We start from the raw sequence: 18087 nt of genomic DNA on the forward strand, positions 1-18087 counted from the left end.
TTTGTGTTATGACAGTGCAAAGTAACAATTGAGCAAGAGGGGAGATACAGCGTGTGTAAATGAAGAAACAGTTGGAAGAATGGTTAACTGTAAATAAATTGCTTTCCATTTATATTCATATATGCCTCATAGCTGAGATGTGCTTGCTTTATATTTCTGTAGGGGGAAAAAAAAAGAATATTTAGTCACTGGAAGAAGATATACTTGGAGTCAGGGGAAAATATCCAATAATTGTTAATTAGTTATAGAAATTTAATTATTATTACTATTATTGATTTGTTACTAAGTGGTAAATGAAAATTTGTTTCTGCATTTGAGGAAGTTTTAGGGAAGTAAATAGAATAATGAGGGTCCAGTGTGATAGCCTAGTGACTAAATCCTCGCCTCGCATCAGCTGGGATTCCATCCAGCTCCCTGCTTGTGGACTGAGAAAGCAGTAGAGGATGGGGCAAAGCCTTGGGACCCTGTACCTCTTTGGGAGACCTGGAAGAAGTTCCTGGCTCCTGACTTCAGATCAGCCCAGTTCCAGCTCAGCTCTGCCTGTTACAGCCAGTTGGGAAGTGAACCAGCAGATGGAAGATCTTTCTCTCTATATTTGCCTTTCTCATAAATAAATAAAATCTTAAAACACAAACATTTAAAGAGAATAATAAATGAGGAAATTAGTGAGTACCAAGATTGGGGAAAGTGTTGGGTAGCCAAACATAAGCTATTGGTGTAGAAAATAAAGGACATAAATTAAAGTTAGCGCGGGCAGTTCTTCTTAATTGTACTATTACATGTGGGGCTGGCACTGTGGCCTAGTGGACTGAGTCACCACCTGCAGCATCATTCTGCATGAGCAGCGTTTGAGGCCCTGCTGCTCTGCTTCCAGTCCTGCTCCCTGATAATTAGCTGAAAAGACAAAAGAAGACGGCCGCAGTAGTTGGGCCTCTTCCATCATGTGGGAAGTTGGAATAGGGTTCCTGGATCCTGGCTTCTGCCTGGCCCGGCCCTAGCTGTTGTGGTCATTCGGAGAATGAACCAATAGATGGAAACTCTTCCTTTCTGTATAACTCTGCCTTTCAAATAAAAATTTTTTTTTATAAGTTGAAAGATGATGCGTAATGTGTGAAAGAAACCTAGCTACCATGTAAACCCAAGATAGAATTACTAGAGAATGTAATAGTGAATGGCTATAACAAGCATATGACGTGTAGTAGGAGCCCAGGGAAGGCAAATAGGAGGCAAATGGGGAACAAAGGAAAGAATGACTGGAGTTAATGGCTTATGGTAAATAGAAAGTGTGCAAAGCCATTTGCACTTTATTATAGTTAAAAACGTGAGTTGGGACTCTCAAACTTTTTTTGCATCCAGTAATTTGATTATCTTTCATCTTTTTTTTATTCCTCTTGTGATATCTATCATAAGTGTTTTAGATTTTTAAACTCACTGTGGCCTTTATTTTATGTTATGCTTTTTTTTTTCTATTAACAGATTTTCATTTGCTTCCTTGTGTTTTTAGAATAATAATATACCATGTGTTTCTTATTTTCTTTTAGATTTGGAATCCAGGTATGACACTAAAAAGTTATTTCAAGAAAAAGATAAATATGAAATGAGTTTATCTCAGTGGGAAATAATAGAAAAAATTAGAAGTCGTGGTCTTGATGACAGATTTCTTGGAAACGATGATGCATATAAAAAGTTTGAAGGACAAGATGGTCCTTACAAGGTACGTTTCAGGCAAGTGACAAAAACCACCCCTGAAAAAGTACCCACTTACAGAAAACTAGCTTCTCTCACTCTGTATCAGAAAAATCATAACAGAGAGAAACCTTATGAATGTGGGGTATGTGGAAAGGCTTTCAGAGTCCGCCAGCAACTTACTTTTCATCAGAGAATTCACACGGGTGAGAAACCTTATCAGTGTACAGAGTGCGGGAAGGCCTTCAGGCAGTGTGCCCACCTCAGCCGGCACAAGAGAATTCACGCTTCTGACAAACTCTATGAATGTAAGAAATGCGGAAAGATTTTTACATGTAGCTCAGACCTTCGAGTACACCAGAGAGTTCATACGGGTGAGAAACCTTATGGATGTAAGGAATGTGGGAAAGCCTTCAGAGTTCGAGGACAACTTAATCTTCATCAGAGGATTCACACTGGTGAGAAACCCTATGAATGCAAGGAATGTGGGAAGACCTTTCGGCAGTATGCACACCTGACCCGACATCAGAGACTCAACACAGCTGAAAGGCGCTATGAGTGTAAGGAATGTGGGCAGGCTTTTCTGTGTAGTACAGGCCTTCGAGTACATCACAAACTTCATACTGGTGAAAAACCGTTTGACTGTAAAGAGTGCGGAAAGGCCTTTAGAGTGCGGCAGCAGCTGACTCTCCATCAGAGAATTCACACTGGTGAGAAGCCCTATGATTGTAAGGAGTGTGGGAAGACCTTCAGTCGTGGCTATCATCTAACTCTCCATCAGAGAATTCACACTGGTGAGAAACCTTACGAATGTAAAGAGTGTCAGAAGTTCTTTCGTCGTTACTCAGAACTCATTTCCCACCAAGGCATTCATATTGGAGAGAAACCTTATAATTGTAAGGAGTGTGGGAAGGCATTTAGACTATTCTCACAACTTACTCAACATCAGAGCATTCATTTTGGTGAGAAACCCTATCAGTGTAAGGATTGCGAGAAGACTTTTAGGTTGCTCTCACAGCTTACTCAACATCAGAGTATTCATACCGGTGAAAAACCTTATGACTGTAAAGAATGTGGAAAGGCTTTCAGACTTCATTCTTCGCTTACTCAGCATCAGAGAATTCATTCTGGTGAGAAACCCTACAAATGTAAGGAATGTAAGAAGGCATTCAGACAACATTCACACCTTACGTATCATCAACGGATTCATAATGTAACTTAATTATAAGAATCTTGCTGTTAATTTTGTGTTAATGAACATTAGAAAATAAATTCCGAAGGGAAAGTTTAGAATGTGGGAATCTCTTACTTCATGCTCAAAACTAAGCGTAAGAGGTTTATTTAAAAGAAGAATATGCTGATGAATATTTGGAAGTCTGTCGCCAATACCATGTTGAACTTTAGGAAGTCATTCTAGAAGGCAAGTTTATTAAAGGAATGAATGTGGAAATTTTTTTTGTCTTACCTATTGTCATCATTATAATCTTCCATCCATTATATTTAATGGAGATTGCCAGGGTAAAACTCATCCTGAAAATTGATGAATAAAAGGAAAGAAAAGACATGTAGGCTGCATTTGCAATATATACTGTATTCCAGAACAACCAGAAGTTGGTGAGGTAAAATTTTTCTTTATTACAGGATTCTAGCTAATGAATGCAGAAGTAGAATTAGAGAATTCTATTAAGATCATTGTGTGTAGTGTAATAATAGATCTACACATGGTTCTCATAATGAATTATTGATCAGAGTCAAATCATCTGAACACTGATCCATCTTAACCTTGCAAAAAGTAGGACAGTAAAACGTTCCTGTGTGTTTCAGGATATACAGATCTTGCCAAAAATGTTGAACCAGAATTTAAGCCTCAGGACCTAATAGCAAGTTCAGAGAAAATTGGGGAATGGAAGAACTAATCATATGGCATAAAAGAAGCAATTACATCTAAACTGTAGATAATTCTACAAGAGGAATGACATGGTTTCTTAACCAATAAAATGACATTGAACAAGGGGAGTGGAACACTTAGCTATTGAAAAAGATTAAGAGACATCAATTGATTATAGTGAAAAGTCCAATTGATTATAGTGAAAAGTCTATTCTTAGATTATAAGTTGAACAAATTGTGAAGTAAGGTGTTTTTACAGTTGGAAAATTAGGAATGTTAATAGGGTTAGACAAAGTTTCTGTTGGGTCTGATAGTAGCATTATGGTATGCTTTTAAAATGTCTTTAGAAGAGATTCTGAATATTATACATGGGAGAGATGATGTCTAAATTATCCTTAAATGCTTATGCAAAAGCAAAGGGAAAGGTAAGTTTGGCAGAATTGTGGTAAACTGAGTATGGGTGCGTAGGTTTTATTTGTTTTACTTTGGCTATTCTCTTACGAGTTTTTTATGTTTAAGCATTTTCTATAATCTTTTAAGGATTAAATTAAACTTAAAAGTACAAGCAAGTTGAAGTGTGGCTTATTTGAAAGTGCCTATATATCAAACCTGTGGATGTTTCCAAAGCTCAACAGTTAGAATATGAAATAAACTGTAATGTATTCAGAAAGTTAAGATTGGGGTCCAGGCACCCTCCTACTTCATGTCTTATTTCTGTATCTAGTACAGCACCTTTCCGATAGTAATCTCTTCGTGTTCAAAGAATGAATAAAGAAAGCTTCCTATAACTAAATGTGGAAATTAATGGACAAGATTTGCAGTGTCAGAGATGGTACTCATGGTGACCACAAAGATTGAAGTAGGAGGGCTCAGCACAGTAGCTTAGCATCTAAAGTCCTCACCTTGAATATGCCGGGATCCCATATAGGCACCTGTTCTCATCCAAGTGGTGCCACTTCCCATCCAGCTCCCTGCTTGTGGCCAGGGAAAGCAGTTGAGGATGGCCCAAAGCCTTGGGACCCTGCACCTGTGTGGGAGACCTGGAAGGAGTTCCAGGCTCCTGATTGGCTCAGCACCGGCTGTTGTGGCCACTTGGGGTGTGAATCATTGGACAAAAGATCTTCCTCCCTGTCTCTCCTCCTATATATCTGCCTTTCCAATAAAAATAAATAGATCTTTTTTTAAAAATTGAGGTGGGAAACACTTCAAATGTGGTCAGTCCAAGTTAAATTAGTTAAATGTAAAACAAAACTCTCTTAGTTTGGCAGCTCAGTTTTTATAAAGGATATCAAGTCCTTTAGTTTCCCAAAGTGCATATTAAAATGTTTTAGAGATATTTATTCAATACATTGTGTTCTGATATATTTTGTATTTAAAATATAGTAAAATTAATTTCATTGTATTTTTGAATATGACTCCTAAAAAATTAAATGTCATCTGTAGCTTATGTATTTATGTTGTTAGCTCTGGTATAAACAACAAAATCGGACTAGTCAAATCAATACCCCCAAGACCAGAAAGCACCCAAGAATACAAGTCAGAAAGGCAATACAAGGGCAGGTGTGTGGTATCACTTGCGAGCCTAGCAGCTAAAGTCCTCACCTTGTAAGAGGACTGCTGGGATTTGAACCCACACCCATATGGAATCCTGGCACATTGCAAGACAAGGACTTTAACCACGAGGCTACTGCACTGGGTCCAGATTTGATTTTTTTTTTTAATGTAAAACACTTCTGTGATTCCAAAGCTAAAAACATAAAAGAGGGGACAATCTCACATCGGTGCGTCCCTTGCAACCTGTTCCATCGTTCCCGCTTTGAAAAGCATTTTCTTTTTAACTTCATGATAGTTCCTTTTAAGAAAAATTTCAGTGCTCTGATTATTACTGGTAATAACTACCTCCAAACAGTTTCTTTTTTTGAAGATTTGTTTTTTTTTTTATTTTTAGAAAGATTGATAGAAAGCGATCTTTTCCATTCACTGATTCTCAAGTGGCTGCAAGGGCTGGAGCTGACTTGATCTGAAGCCAGGAGCTTCTTCTGGGTCTCCCACTCGGGTGCAGGGTCCCAAAGCTTTGGGCCATCCTCGACTGCTTTCCCAGCCCACAAGCAGGGAGCTGGATGGGAAGCGGGGCAAATTTACAGAGATTGGTAGGGCCAGGGTGGAGAGCAGAGAGACAGAAAGAGCAGGAGATCTTCCACCTGCTGCCTTATTTCCCAAATGGCTACAGTGTACAGGGTTGGGCCCACCTAAAGGTACGAGTCAGGAGATTCATCTAGGTCTCCCACGTGAGTGCCCAAGCACTTGAGTGATTTTCTGCCACCTTTCCAGGCGCATTAGTAGGGAGCCAGATTGGCAGTGAAGGGCTGAAAGTCGAATCAGCTTCTATGATGGAATGCTGGAGTTGCAGGCAGCAGCTCAATCTGCTCTGTCGCAACTGCATCCCTGATTTTGCCCTGTTACAAGAATCTACTGTCATTGAAAGTAACTGGGATCCTGTGAGAACTGTTAATCCTTTTTGTGGGTGGCACCTCCAATGACCTAAGTAGTACCTAGCGCAATGTGTCTTCTACGCATTTCACCAGCTCTGGTCATTGTAAGACTGAGAATCATGCTTCCAACACATGAACCCTTGGAAGATATATTCTAACTGGAACCAAAAACCATTGCAAAAAGAGATTAAGAATTTCCATCCTATCAAATACTGCTGTCTGTAGAAGAACCCGAAGTTCTAATGCAGAAAACCAGAAATTGTGGTGAAACACTGAGAATGTCTAATCTGACCTCCTCCTACCCTTGGTTCCTGAACTAATCCATGTATAAGATTTTGGAGATGTAGCATCATGTGCTGATCTTTTGTTCAGAGCAAATATACAGAATAATCACCAATATCACATACTATTCCTCTTAGATAATCCTTATTGTGTCTGTTTCAGAACTTTTCATCTGCATATGATCAGTTGTCTTCTGGGAGTATACCCAAAACATGGTGAATTCATGGATATGATCCTATTGATTCACTTCTGTTATAAAATAAATTCCGTAGTCATAAGTAATGTCATATGGGATAATCTCAAAATAAACAGGACATTTAAAATTTTGGAGTTATGGTTGGATAGGGTAAACTCGTTTCAATAGTAGCTGGCTATTTTTTATCTAGTGTAAAATTGCAGTTTGATATTTTTTTCAGCACCTTGAAGATATTATGAGACTGTTGTAGCTTTAGTTGCACTGTTTCAGCGTCAGCTGTCAGTCTTATTGTTGATTCCTGTCACTTTTGGTAATGTTTGATTTCAGAAAAGTTTTCTTTATTCTTGAGATTTTGAGATCTCTTGTCACTGTGATTTTAGTTAAAGTTTTAGCTAATGTTTCTTTAAATATTCTTCTGTTTCATTCTCTTTGTTCTCCCCCTGGGTCTTCAGTTACGTGTGCTTGGTTGGAACCTATTCATTGATTCTACGCTGACACTTAACCACTTCCCCTCTTCCCCTGTAGAGCTGCTTACTCTTAGAGCCTTACAGCGAGAATGGGGCATGCAGCCTGAACACTTTTGTTTCCAGCTTTCAATTGCATTTTTCACAGGAAGCTTGCTAAATAGCTTAAACCTCAGGGCTTCCTTCCAGTGCCCCCCTGTATATTGAAGTAACTTTGTCCAGTTCACGATCAAAATCAGAGTAGAAGGTGTTGGATTTGTAAACAAGGCCAAAGCAGTCAGGCTCCGAGCTGTGCACCCTGTGCAGCAGTGTGGGGTGACTGTGCACGTGTGGGTTAGAAAGAATGGGAGTGTTTTCTGTATGGGTGTGTTTGGAGGGCTGTTACTGTGATTGTGATTGAGTGCAGGCTTTATGTGTGTGTAAAACCTGCTTTGGCTGTGCAGAATTTGGCACCTGGCTAGAATAGTGCTGATGTAAAGGACATTGAGTGTGTTCCTGTGTTTATAAGGTAGTTTTCTGAACCAAGCTCCTACTAGTTTTCAAGAGGTTATGTTGGATCCCATGCGAAAACCTAGTGGCTAAATCCTCACCTTGCAAAACCGCCAGGATCCCATGGATGCTGGTTCATGCCCCAGCTGCTTCACTTCCTCCGAGCTCCCTGCTTATGTCCTGGAGAAGCAGAAGAGGACGGCCCAAAGCCTTGGGACCCTGCACCTGTGTGGCAGATCTGGAAGAAGGTCCGGCTTTGGATCAGCTCAGTTCTGGCCATTGTGGCTACTTGGGGAATGAGCCAACGGACAGAAGACCTTTTTACCTCTCCTTCTTTTTGTAAATCTGCCTTTCCAATAAAAAAAAATCTTTAAAAAAGAGTTTATGTTAGGGACGAGTGTAGTGGTGTAGTAGGGAAAGCTGCAGCCTGTGATAGGGTACCAGTTCTTACCCCGGCTGCTCCACTACTAATCCAGCTCCCTGCTAATGGCCTGGGAAAAGCACTGGAAAATGGCCCAAGAATTTGGGTCCTACCACCCTTATGGGAAATCCAAATGAAGCTCCTGGCTCCAGGTCTCACCCTGCACTCACCCTTGTGCCATCTGGGAAGGTAACTAGTGGATGGAAGATCTTTTTGTGTCTTCCTTTCTCTCTATGTAACTCTGACTTTCAAAATGAATAAATTGCTTTTAAAAGACCTTATGTTAAATATTAGGAAATATTGGGACCCAATTATTAAGGCACTTGAAATTGGTCAAGAAGTAGTGCAGAGTTGGTCATGGTAGAATCTTTAAACCCCTGAAATCATAAAACACTACAAATCAGAGCTCTTTTCCAAAAAAATTAAGTTCCTTGCACACCACTGCCTGTTGGTAAACTTTCCTCCTCTGTGTCTAGGTTGAATAAAAGTGAGGCATCAATTAATATCAACTAAGACATAATTATCAGGACAGCAAATGATTTTTTAAAATCCATTGTTTCAGAATTGTGGAACTTTTGGCATCCTAAGCCTGTTTTCCCAGGATAAAGCAATAATGTTTGATAAGCTTGTGTCTTACAAACTCTTCATTATGCATGTAACACTCCCAAGAACAAGTTAATAGTTAAGGAGAATAAGGTATTAAAAGTTATAGGTAGTTACTTTAATGTTTGTGATGGACATGTTGAACTCATAATTTTTATAATTACATAGCTTATCACATAGAATTCTTTTATTTGTTTCCATGATTCAGGCAGGTTTTTGTTGCCCTGCAACTATTGGGAGGCAAGAGGTAGGAGCACTGGGAGATTTTTAAGAAATATTCTGGCCTTTGCTAATTCAATGGAGCTGCTTGATCAACATTACTAGGGGGGGGAAAGTTTGAAAAACTCGTTTTACTATATGAAAAAGGAAGAAAGATTTTTCCCTTAAAAATTTTTTTTGCATAAAATAACCATACTCATTTTGGGTTGTAACTCAAGATATGTGTATATAATGATCAAATAGTGCTAATCAGCATTTCTGTCACCTCAAGTACTATCGTTGCTGTATGCTGGGACCGTCACTCTTCCGCAGTTACTTCGCAGTATGTTCATTAGCTCTTGTAGACCGTCTTTACGCTATGGTGCTGTGCCCCATTGGGATTACTCCTCCCTCCAGCTGTGTCCTGGAACCCATTACCTAGCTTTACATTTTCTGCCCCACCTCCTCTGCTGACATCTAGTCTAATCTCAACTTTTGTGTTACCAGTTTTTTTTTTTTCAGTTTCCACAGATGAAAACACGCAGAATTGGTCTTTTCTGTTTCTGGCTTACTTCACTTAATATAGTGTTCTCCAGTGCTATCCATGTTACTAAACCTAACAGGTTTTCATCCTTTTTAGGGTTGAATAATATTCCATTGTACATGTGCCACGTTGAAAAATCCGTTTTTTTGTATATGGACAGCTTGGTTAATTCTGCATTTTGGCACTTAAGAATACCCAGACAGATATTTCTTTGGTATAATTGTTCCTTCATTTTGGAAACCCATCTAGTAGTGGGATTGCTAAATCATCTGATAGCTCCTTATTATATTTATTTTAAAGTCAGAGTGACAGATACAGAGAGAGGGATGGAAGTACCTTGCATCTCAGTGGTGCATTCCCAGGTAGCCAGAACAGCCGCATCTGTGCCATGTCAAAGCCAGAAGCCAGGAATTCCATCCTGGTCTCCCACATGGACTGCAAGGACCCATCTTCCACTGCCTTCCCAAGGTAGCATTAGCAGAAAGCTGGGTTAGAAACAAAGCAACTGAGATTAGAACTGGCACTATAACATTTGAATCAACCATCACCAGTAGCTGCCCAACCTGCTCTCCCATAACACTGACCCCTGTATGACAACTGTATTTTCAGTCTTTCTAAGGAAGCTTCGTACTGTTTTCTGTAATGGCTGTGTGAATTTACATTCCCACCAGTAGTGTATAAGGGTTCTTCTTTGTTTGCGTCCTCACCAGCATTTTCTGTTTTGGCTTTTTGGTAACAGGTAATGTAACTGGAGATACCTCATCTGAGGTGACCCCAGATCTGATTCTTGCATGTGCTTGCCCCGTTCTGGCTCTCACACTCACCAGTGGGAATCATAGCCCAGCTGGGCATTCCCTTAGCTCCTCAATCAGGCCTGTTCATAGCCACAGATCTTGCCACTGACCCAGCTTGGCATAACCCATTCCCTTTACTTGCCTTTGCCATCAGATGCTGCTGCCTGATCTGTCCCAGTCCTCCAAAACCAAGTCTCACTGGTGGGCACTGTAGTCTAGCTCTGGGAAGTCTCCCATCCCTGGCTCCCGTCCCTGGCTCATGCAAACCAGTAGGTGTGATAGCCTAGCCCAGCATGACCCGCATTCCAGCCTGGCTCTTGCACATGTCAGTGAGCTAAGGTTGGCCTGGCTCTGCCCAGTCCACCCCTTCCAGAACCAACCCACACACTTACCATCAGATAGAGCTACCTTGTCCATACTGACCAATACCCAGGCCTGATTCACAAGCTTATCAGCAAGCTTTGACCCACCATGGGAGTGTCCCAAGTACCTCCACCAGACTCATTCCCAGATTCAGCTCTCACAAGTGCCAACGAGTACTAGGCCCTTACCCAGGAGAGTCTGCCCCCTCTAACCTAAGCTTTGTATGAGCCTGGTGGATGTTGCAGGCCAGCCTGCCCCACACTCTCTTCTTGGGTAGCCCTGCCCAACCTGATCTGCACCCCGTCCTGGCTCTCATGCTCATCAGCAGGAGCAGAGGCCCACCAGGGAAGTCCTCACAATGTTATCCCTGGTCTCACGTGTGCTGGTGGGTGCTGCAGCCCAGTCTGGAATGCCCTACCTCACCTCAGCATTTGCCAGAAGATGCTAAGGTCTGGCCTGGCCTGATCTGTCCCCAGTTCCAACTCTTGCTGGTGAGTGCTTCAGCCCAGCCCAGCCCAGCCCAGCCCAGCCAGCCTCCAGTCCTGGCCCTAAGGTGAAATGACTGATATTGCTGTCAAACCTGGCTTCTCCTACCCCTTGTCCTGATTCTCACATCTGCCAGTGGATGCTATAAATTAGCCCAGTCTGGCCTACCCCCAACCTACATGTGTGCTGGCAGGTACTGCAACCTGGCCTGGTCTGGGCTGCTCCCAACCTTTGTTCTTGCACTAACCCTCAGGGACTGCATCGTGACAGAGGAGTTCCCCCAGGCTCCTTTATCAGGTCACCTCCCAATCACAGATCTCGTGCACACCGATGGGTCCTTGGCCCAGCCAGACTTGGCCCATCTCCTGTCCTGGCAGGCAAAATGGCTTTGCATGATCAACCCACATCCATTCTGGCTTAATTTTAGGTGCTACAGCCTAGCCACATCTGGTCCACCTCCAGACCCAGCTCTCATGTGGTTCAGCAGGTACTGAGACCTAGCCCAGCCTATTCTACACCCTGGCTGTTGCAAGCACAAGTGGGGCTTGAGCCTAGCCTCTACTGGCACACCCCAAGCCTAATCCACACCAGGGGATGCTACAGTCATGTTTAACCCAGATAACCAAGCCCCTTACAGATGTCACTCCCACTAGTAGGAGTTGCAGCCCAGTGGGACATCCCTGTAGCTCCCTGACCAGGCTCCTAGCCACAGATCTTGAGCAAGCTGGTGGTTTTTCTGACCCAGCCCAGCATAGCACATCCCCGGTCTTAGCCTTTGCCATCAATGCTGCAGTCTGATCTGGCCTGGCCCATCCCCAAAACCAACTCTTGCTGGTGGTTAATGCAGCTGAACCCTGCTCAGCCTGCCCCCTTCCCTGACTTTCATGCAAACCAGTAGGTGTGATAGCCTAGCCTAGCCCTGCATGGCCCGCATCCCATTCTGTCTCCTGCAGATGCCAGTGTGCTACAGTTTGGCCTAGTCCTGCCCAGTCCACTCCCCCTCTTCCTTCCCCCACCCCTCAATCCCTGAGCCAATCCACACACCCACTGACAAGTGAAGCAGCTCTGCCCAGACTGACCAATACTCAGCCAACTCACACGCTCCCCATTAGGAGCTACAGCCCACCAGGGGAGTTTCCCAAGTTCCCCCACCAGGCTCACTCCCAGACCCAAATCTCATGCGTGCTAGAAGGTGCTGAGCCCTTACCTGGCATGGTTTTCCTCCTAGTGTTGGCCTTTGTGTGTACTGGTAGATGTTACAGCCTGACCTGCCGCACACCCAGTTCTTAGGTGTGCCTGCAAGTGCTGCAACCTGTACTTGCCCTGCCTGTTGCCAGCCTTAGCACCCATGAGTGTTGGTGAGTTCCATGGTCGTGCCTAGCTCAGACCATTACCATACCCAGCCCTCGAGCAAACCAGCTGATAGGGCAGTTCCATAGGGGGTGAGTCCGTAAATTCCCCCTGCAGAATCTACTTCCATACCTGGCTTTCTCACATGCTAGCTACTGTCATGGCCCAGTCTAACATGGTCCACCCCCTGCCCTGATACTCATTGTCAGGTACTGTGATCGAGCCTGCCAGGCAGTCTGCCCAGCCCTAGCTTTTGTGTGCACTGGTAGATGGTAATTGATACTAAAAAGCCCAGTTCAGGACTGGACTCCCACGTGGGCAGGTGTATTGGTCTGGCCCAAAAGGTAGCCTGATTGGTGGAAGTCCCTCAGAAGACACTCCTCACCTGGCACATTTTCTCTCAGTGGTCCTCCCTCACACACATCTCCAGACCTCCTTCCCTGAGCAATCTGCTGCCCCTCTTGCTCACCAGCATACAGATCCCCAAGCCTGGTCTTCTGGCAGTGTGTTGTGCCATCCTGGGGCCCTGCCCACTTGCCAGGGTCCCACGCATGCACGAGTGCGGGTCCTTATACCCCTTTTCCTAGTGTGCTTGCATCTGTAAAAATATATGACTTTAAAAAAAAAAATTGAACTGGCAACTATGCTGACACACTGGTATAGCTAACACATATTTGGCATTAAGCAGGCCCAGAATGCCCACCAGCTATCATCTGCTTTTCTCCCAGCAGTGTAAAACAGTTGGCTAGGTACAATACAACCTAGTCAGCTGCATACAGCTGGGGTGTGGTGTAGTTTTAACTCGGATGTTTTTTTGTTGATTTTTTTAAAAATGTGTTTTTTATTTGAAAAGCAGTGTTACAGAAAAAGGAGAGAGAGAACTTCCATCTGCAGATGGTTACAACAGCTGGAGCTGAGCAGATATGAAGCCAGGAACCAGGACTTCTTCTGGGTTTCCCATGTCAGTGCACATGCTCAAGGACTTGAATCACCCTCTATTGCTTTCCCAGGTGATAAGCAGGGGGCTGAATCAAAAGTGAAGTGGGCAAAACATGAATGGGCACCCGCATGGGATGCTGGCAGTACAATGGAGGCTTGGCCTACTATCCATCCTCCCTCCCTCCCTCTTTTCTCTCTTGCTTCCTTCCTTTCTTGTTACCTTGACAGTGGTGAACAGAAGAAGGAGAACATGGTTGGAAGTACTCTCAGGCCCAGAGCTAGCAGGTATCTGCATCAATCGTGGAAGGAGGTAGAAGCAGGGGCTCACCCAGGATCCCCAAAAAGATCAAGTTAGTTTCTCACCCTGGCATCCCTCTGCATGCATAACTAGTTACTCCCAGTTGTGAAGGGTACTTCATGAGCTTGTGTGTTGGGGTCACCATTGCACTGTAAGACTGTGTGTGTGAGCCGACAGCCCCTCTAGGGTGTCTGTGGGGCCCCCAGGATCGTGACAGGTATAGGTTTCCGTTTGCTGGGGCTTTATGAATCTGACAGTGGCTCTGCTCTCAGGATAACAGAATGATGGAGCAGCCATGGCTCTGGGTGTTACAGGTAGACAGTGTGAGTTCCTTGTGTGAAGCAAAGCGATAGCACAGGCTTCAGGCAGATCCAGAGCGCCCAGCTCGGATTGCTGTCATCCGGTGTGAAGTAATCTTTTGGAACTCTCCTGTTTACCCTGTCCCTTGCAAAGGGGGGGCCTCCTGCCACCAGCTGGGGAGTCAGAGTTGTGGCTGCCAGTTTCTTTTTCTGCCTCTGACATCATTTCAGTTCTGTGTGTCTAACTAGGTTCTTGACTCTCCCTGTTGAGTTCTGGTGGTCTGCCTTGGTTACTCACCTCCAATGCAGTTATTCAATAGTTGCTTGGGTTATTTGTTGTGGAGAAGGAAGTGCTAGGCACCCTTATTCGGCCATCATGGAATTCTTTCATATTTTGGGAAGTGCTTTCTTAAATAATAAATACCAAGAATTTATTTTTCATAACAACAAATAACTTTATTAACTATTTGTTAAATGCTGTCTGATATGATTTGTGTTGATATACCAATTTTACAATAACAAATTATCTCTAATTTAAAGGTATATGATGAAGTTAGTTCTGCAACTGTGATAACTGTGATAGCCGTGACACTTGAAAGCAACATCTATATCAAAAATTATGACCAATATTTTCCATTGCCATGCTTTTTTTTTTCTACATGCTCTCAGTAGTTCTTGGTCATTCAGCAGTACTGAAAAAATATATCAATATTGAGAGAATAAATTTGTAATTCAGCATGAAATGTATAATCTGCATAGTAGTTAATCTGAAGTACTACAAAAAATCCGGATGGTAAATCCCTGAAGATATTGATGGAGGCATTCTGGAAAGCTACAGGATTTTTGAACCCATGGAATTTCTGGAGGTAAATGCATTCCTGAAGTATGCTACACATCTTTTCATTATACTGCCTTTTATCATGTTACATATTTCATTCCACTGGTAATGCAAAATGAGATTACTAGGATGAAATGTATTTTTGAAGAACAATATTTCTACAAGGTATTTCATGTGGACAGTTGACTTATTTCAGGAATATATTCACAAAAGCACTAATGAGATTCATCAAGTATGATATCACTTAATAACTGCTGCTTTTTGTGTAGGCTGTGATGCAACATGCACAGTTAAACATAGCAAGCAGTGTCATTCAGTAAAAACACTCTTTGAAGAGTGTCTGTATCCTCCGTGTCGATTCAAGGGAAGGACATATTATCCTGTGTCCCTCACTCACATTTCTAAGTATATACTCAAGGAAAATGAAATGAATGCATTTGTCCACAAAACGATTTGACCAAGGATGATAACAACAGTTTTGTATACTTTAGTCCAACATATGATACAATATTATTTTTCTAGCTGGATCGAATTTTTAACCTCTTATAACAATTATTATCTCAACCTTTTTTGCCTGATCTTTGTGGAGCCTCTTCAACAAACTATTTGAATTTAATCTCTATAAGAAACAGTATCGAGTTGAATCATTTAAAAATTCCTTTAAAATTCATTCTGTTAATTTCTTCTTTTTATTTAGGGCATTTAATTCACTCTCATGAAATATAATTACTGAGAGGAAAATATATTTTACCATTTGCTGCTTTTTTTTTAGACAGCCTGTCTTTTGCTACTTGTTTTTTATGTCATATTTCTTTTTATTCTCTATTTCTGCTTTGTTATATTTTGTTTAGACATATTTTCTGATGCATACTTTTATTTCCTTTTCACCCACTTTAATATTTAATTTAAATGCGTTTTAGTGGTTGCTGTGGAGAATCACATCTTTACAATTATTTCAGAGACACAAACATCTCATTTTCTTAACTACTCCCCGAATGTCCAGGTCAGTTGAGGCTAAAGTTGGAAGCCAAGAATGCTGTCCAAGGCTTCCACATGCATAGCTGGAATCCAGTTACTCTGGCCATCACTGGTGTCTTCCAGAGTCTGCAGTGAAAGCTGGGAGTGGAGCCCAGGTACTTGGATGAGGAGAATCAATGGTTTGACCACCATCTTGAATGGCAGACTAAATGTCTCTCCAACGCTATGTCTTCATAAATAACAACCTAGTTTGAATTAACACCTACTTGCTTCAGTAGTACACAATGTTGCTTGCATGATTCTGCCATCATGATTTATGTACGCATGTCATAAAACACATCTTTATGCATTGTATGTGCATCAGCATTGATTTACACATATTACTGTATATACTTCTTGAAACAGAAAAAGAGGAGTTGTGGTGCAACTGGGGAAGCCTCCACTTGGGATACTTATATCCCATATTGGAGTGCCTGGTTCAAGTCCCAGCCACTCCACATTGTGTAATATCCCAGGTTTTTAGCTTAGCTACCTATTGGGAGAAACCTACCGCATCTTTAGAGAAAGGAAATTCCCTCAGCTAAAGTTTTTATTGCACAAAGACAACTGAATAATTTGTATATACAAAGGTCTGGCATTATGGCATAATGGGTAAAGCTACCACCTGCAACACTTACATCCCATATGGGCTCCGGTTCAAATCCCAGCTGCTCTGCTTCTGATCCAGCTCCCTGCTAATGTTCCTGGGAAAGAGGTGGAAGGTGGCTCAGGTGCTTGGACCCCTTCACTCATGTGGGAGACTGGAAAAAGCTCCCGGCTTTGGCCTAGCCCCGACCAGGGTAGTTGTGGCCATCTGGTAAATGCACCATCAGATAGAAGATATCTCTTTCTCTGTCTCTCTCTCCTCTATAAAATAGATCTATGCTGTTGGAGATATGCCATCTTCCATCACATATCTTTCAGAATGTCATTCTCACATCTTCTAAATCCTATCTGTATATGGTTGCCTTGACCTCATTTTCTATCAGAATTATTTTTGTTATATGGGAGTCAGCTTTTTCCCCTCAAATGTTGTTAATTGTGATGAATGCTCAAGTTCTGCGGATGAGGCTCCTTCCGTGCAGAATAGGATATTCTGCTCTGATTTTTACTCTGACCTAATTTTCAGGAGAGAGAAGGAAGCAGCAGCTTTGTAATGCTGCGTGACATCTTGCTTGCTTCTCCTAGGGATGCTCCTGCTTAACCAGTGCAGGGACCACTCACTAGTCTCTCATATTCCTCCTGGAAGCCGAGGACAGTAACGACTAGCTGTTTTAAAGAAGAGGAGCACGCTAGTTATTTACTTCCCCCAAATAACCAATCTCATTACTCTCACTGTCTCCATATTATTCCTATGACAAACCCTAGGCAATCACCCTTGCTGTGTAATACTCATCTTTTAAAGTGGTACCTATTACCTTATTTTGGTTTCTGATTTATTTAAATGATCTAATAGCAGTTGCTTTCTGTATTTCAGATATCCTCCAGTATCTCTGATTCCTCAGCAGTTATTTATATTTTAATAAGCCATTTATATGCATGTGTGCCTGCATATATAAGCAATACTCCCAACAGTTTACTAAAATTTAATTGAAAATAATAAAATGTGTGTGGAAAGTTATTTTCAGAAAATCATCTTTATAAGGAATTAAATTTGTATGAATCCTTGCTTAGTTTGTGTTTGTGTATGTACATATATAAATTGTATCAAGTATAAAATACTTTCATATTGGCACAGTATTGACCTTACCACAAAATATAAACAAATCTTCACTGATATTTGGTCCAATGTAATTATAAGATAGTATTGACTGTGAAATGGCATCATTTTGAAAATGCTAAAATGGCAAGGGAAAGTGGTTTTTAGCATTGATGAAATTGAGGTATTGATGAAATAAGACTAAATATATCTAAGAGAATAAAATTAAAATATAACAATTATAAATTATTTTTAAAAGTTATGTGGGAACTGCCCAGATCCAGAAAATTCGAGTGCCTGGACATCATATATATATCATTTTGTTGACATTTTATTTAATATTTTGACTTTTCCTTTAATTAGAAATCATTTAAATTTTACTTTTTTACAGTTGGATGATGTCAACTATGCAGCATGAACTGCGAAAATTCTGGTAAGGATTCTTTCCTTGAACTTTTAAAATATCCATTTAATTGCTTCTTGAGCTTTTGATGTTAAAATCTAATTAAAACGTACTATGCTGGAAAACATATAAGAAATCATTTGAGTTAAGTTTAATTATCCTCTAAATTTACCAGTTTGTTTAGGCTTGGTTATATTTTTTTAATTCCAGTGTACTTTCTCAAAAATACTTCATTATATGTGGACTGTGTAGCAGCATTTTCTCATGATTTAACTAGGTGATATCTGTATCTGTGGTGAAGTCACTTTCTTTGTTCATGATGCTGTCACTGTGTGTGT

At 41.6% G+C, this 18087-nt stretch overlaps 1 protein-coding gene across 2 annotated transcripts in view; it reads left to right on the forward strand.

Moving 5' to 3' along the window:
• LOC121153685 (zinc finger protein 420) overlaps nucleotides 1-18087 on the forward strand; it is a 363018-nt gene that overhangs the window by 120712 nt on the left and 224219 nt on the right. Inside the window, exon 7 of one of the 2 annotated variants that reach the window (XM_040976377.1) lies at nucleotides 1862-2899. In XM_040976377.1, coding sequence (XP_040832311.1) covers nucleotides 1862-2899 — 1038 coding nt within the window. Of the gene's footprint in view, nucleotides 1-1541; nucleotides 3618-18087 lie in introns of those variants that run through there. The other variant, XM_040976380.1, reaches the window with a different exon arrangement.

Source organism: Ochotona curzoniae, unplaced genomic scaffold, assembly GCF_017591425.1.
Source record: "Ochotona curzoniae isolate NIBS_2020 unplaced genomic scaffold, NIBS_Ocur_1.0 contig_2699, whole genome shotgun sequence".
NCBI lineage: Eukaryota > Metazoa > Chordata > Mammalia > Lagomorpha > Ochotonidae > Ochotona > Ochotona curzoniae.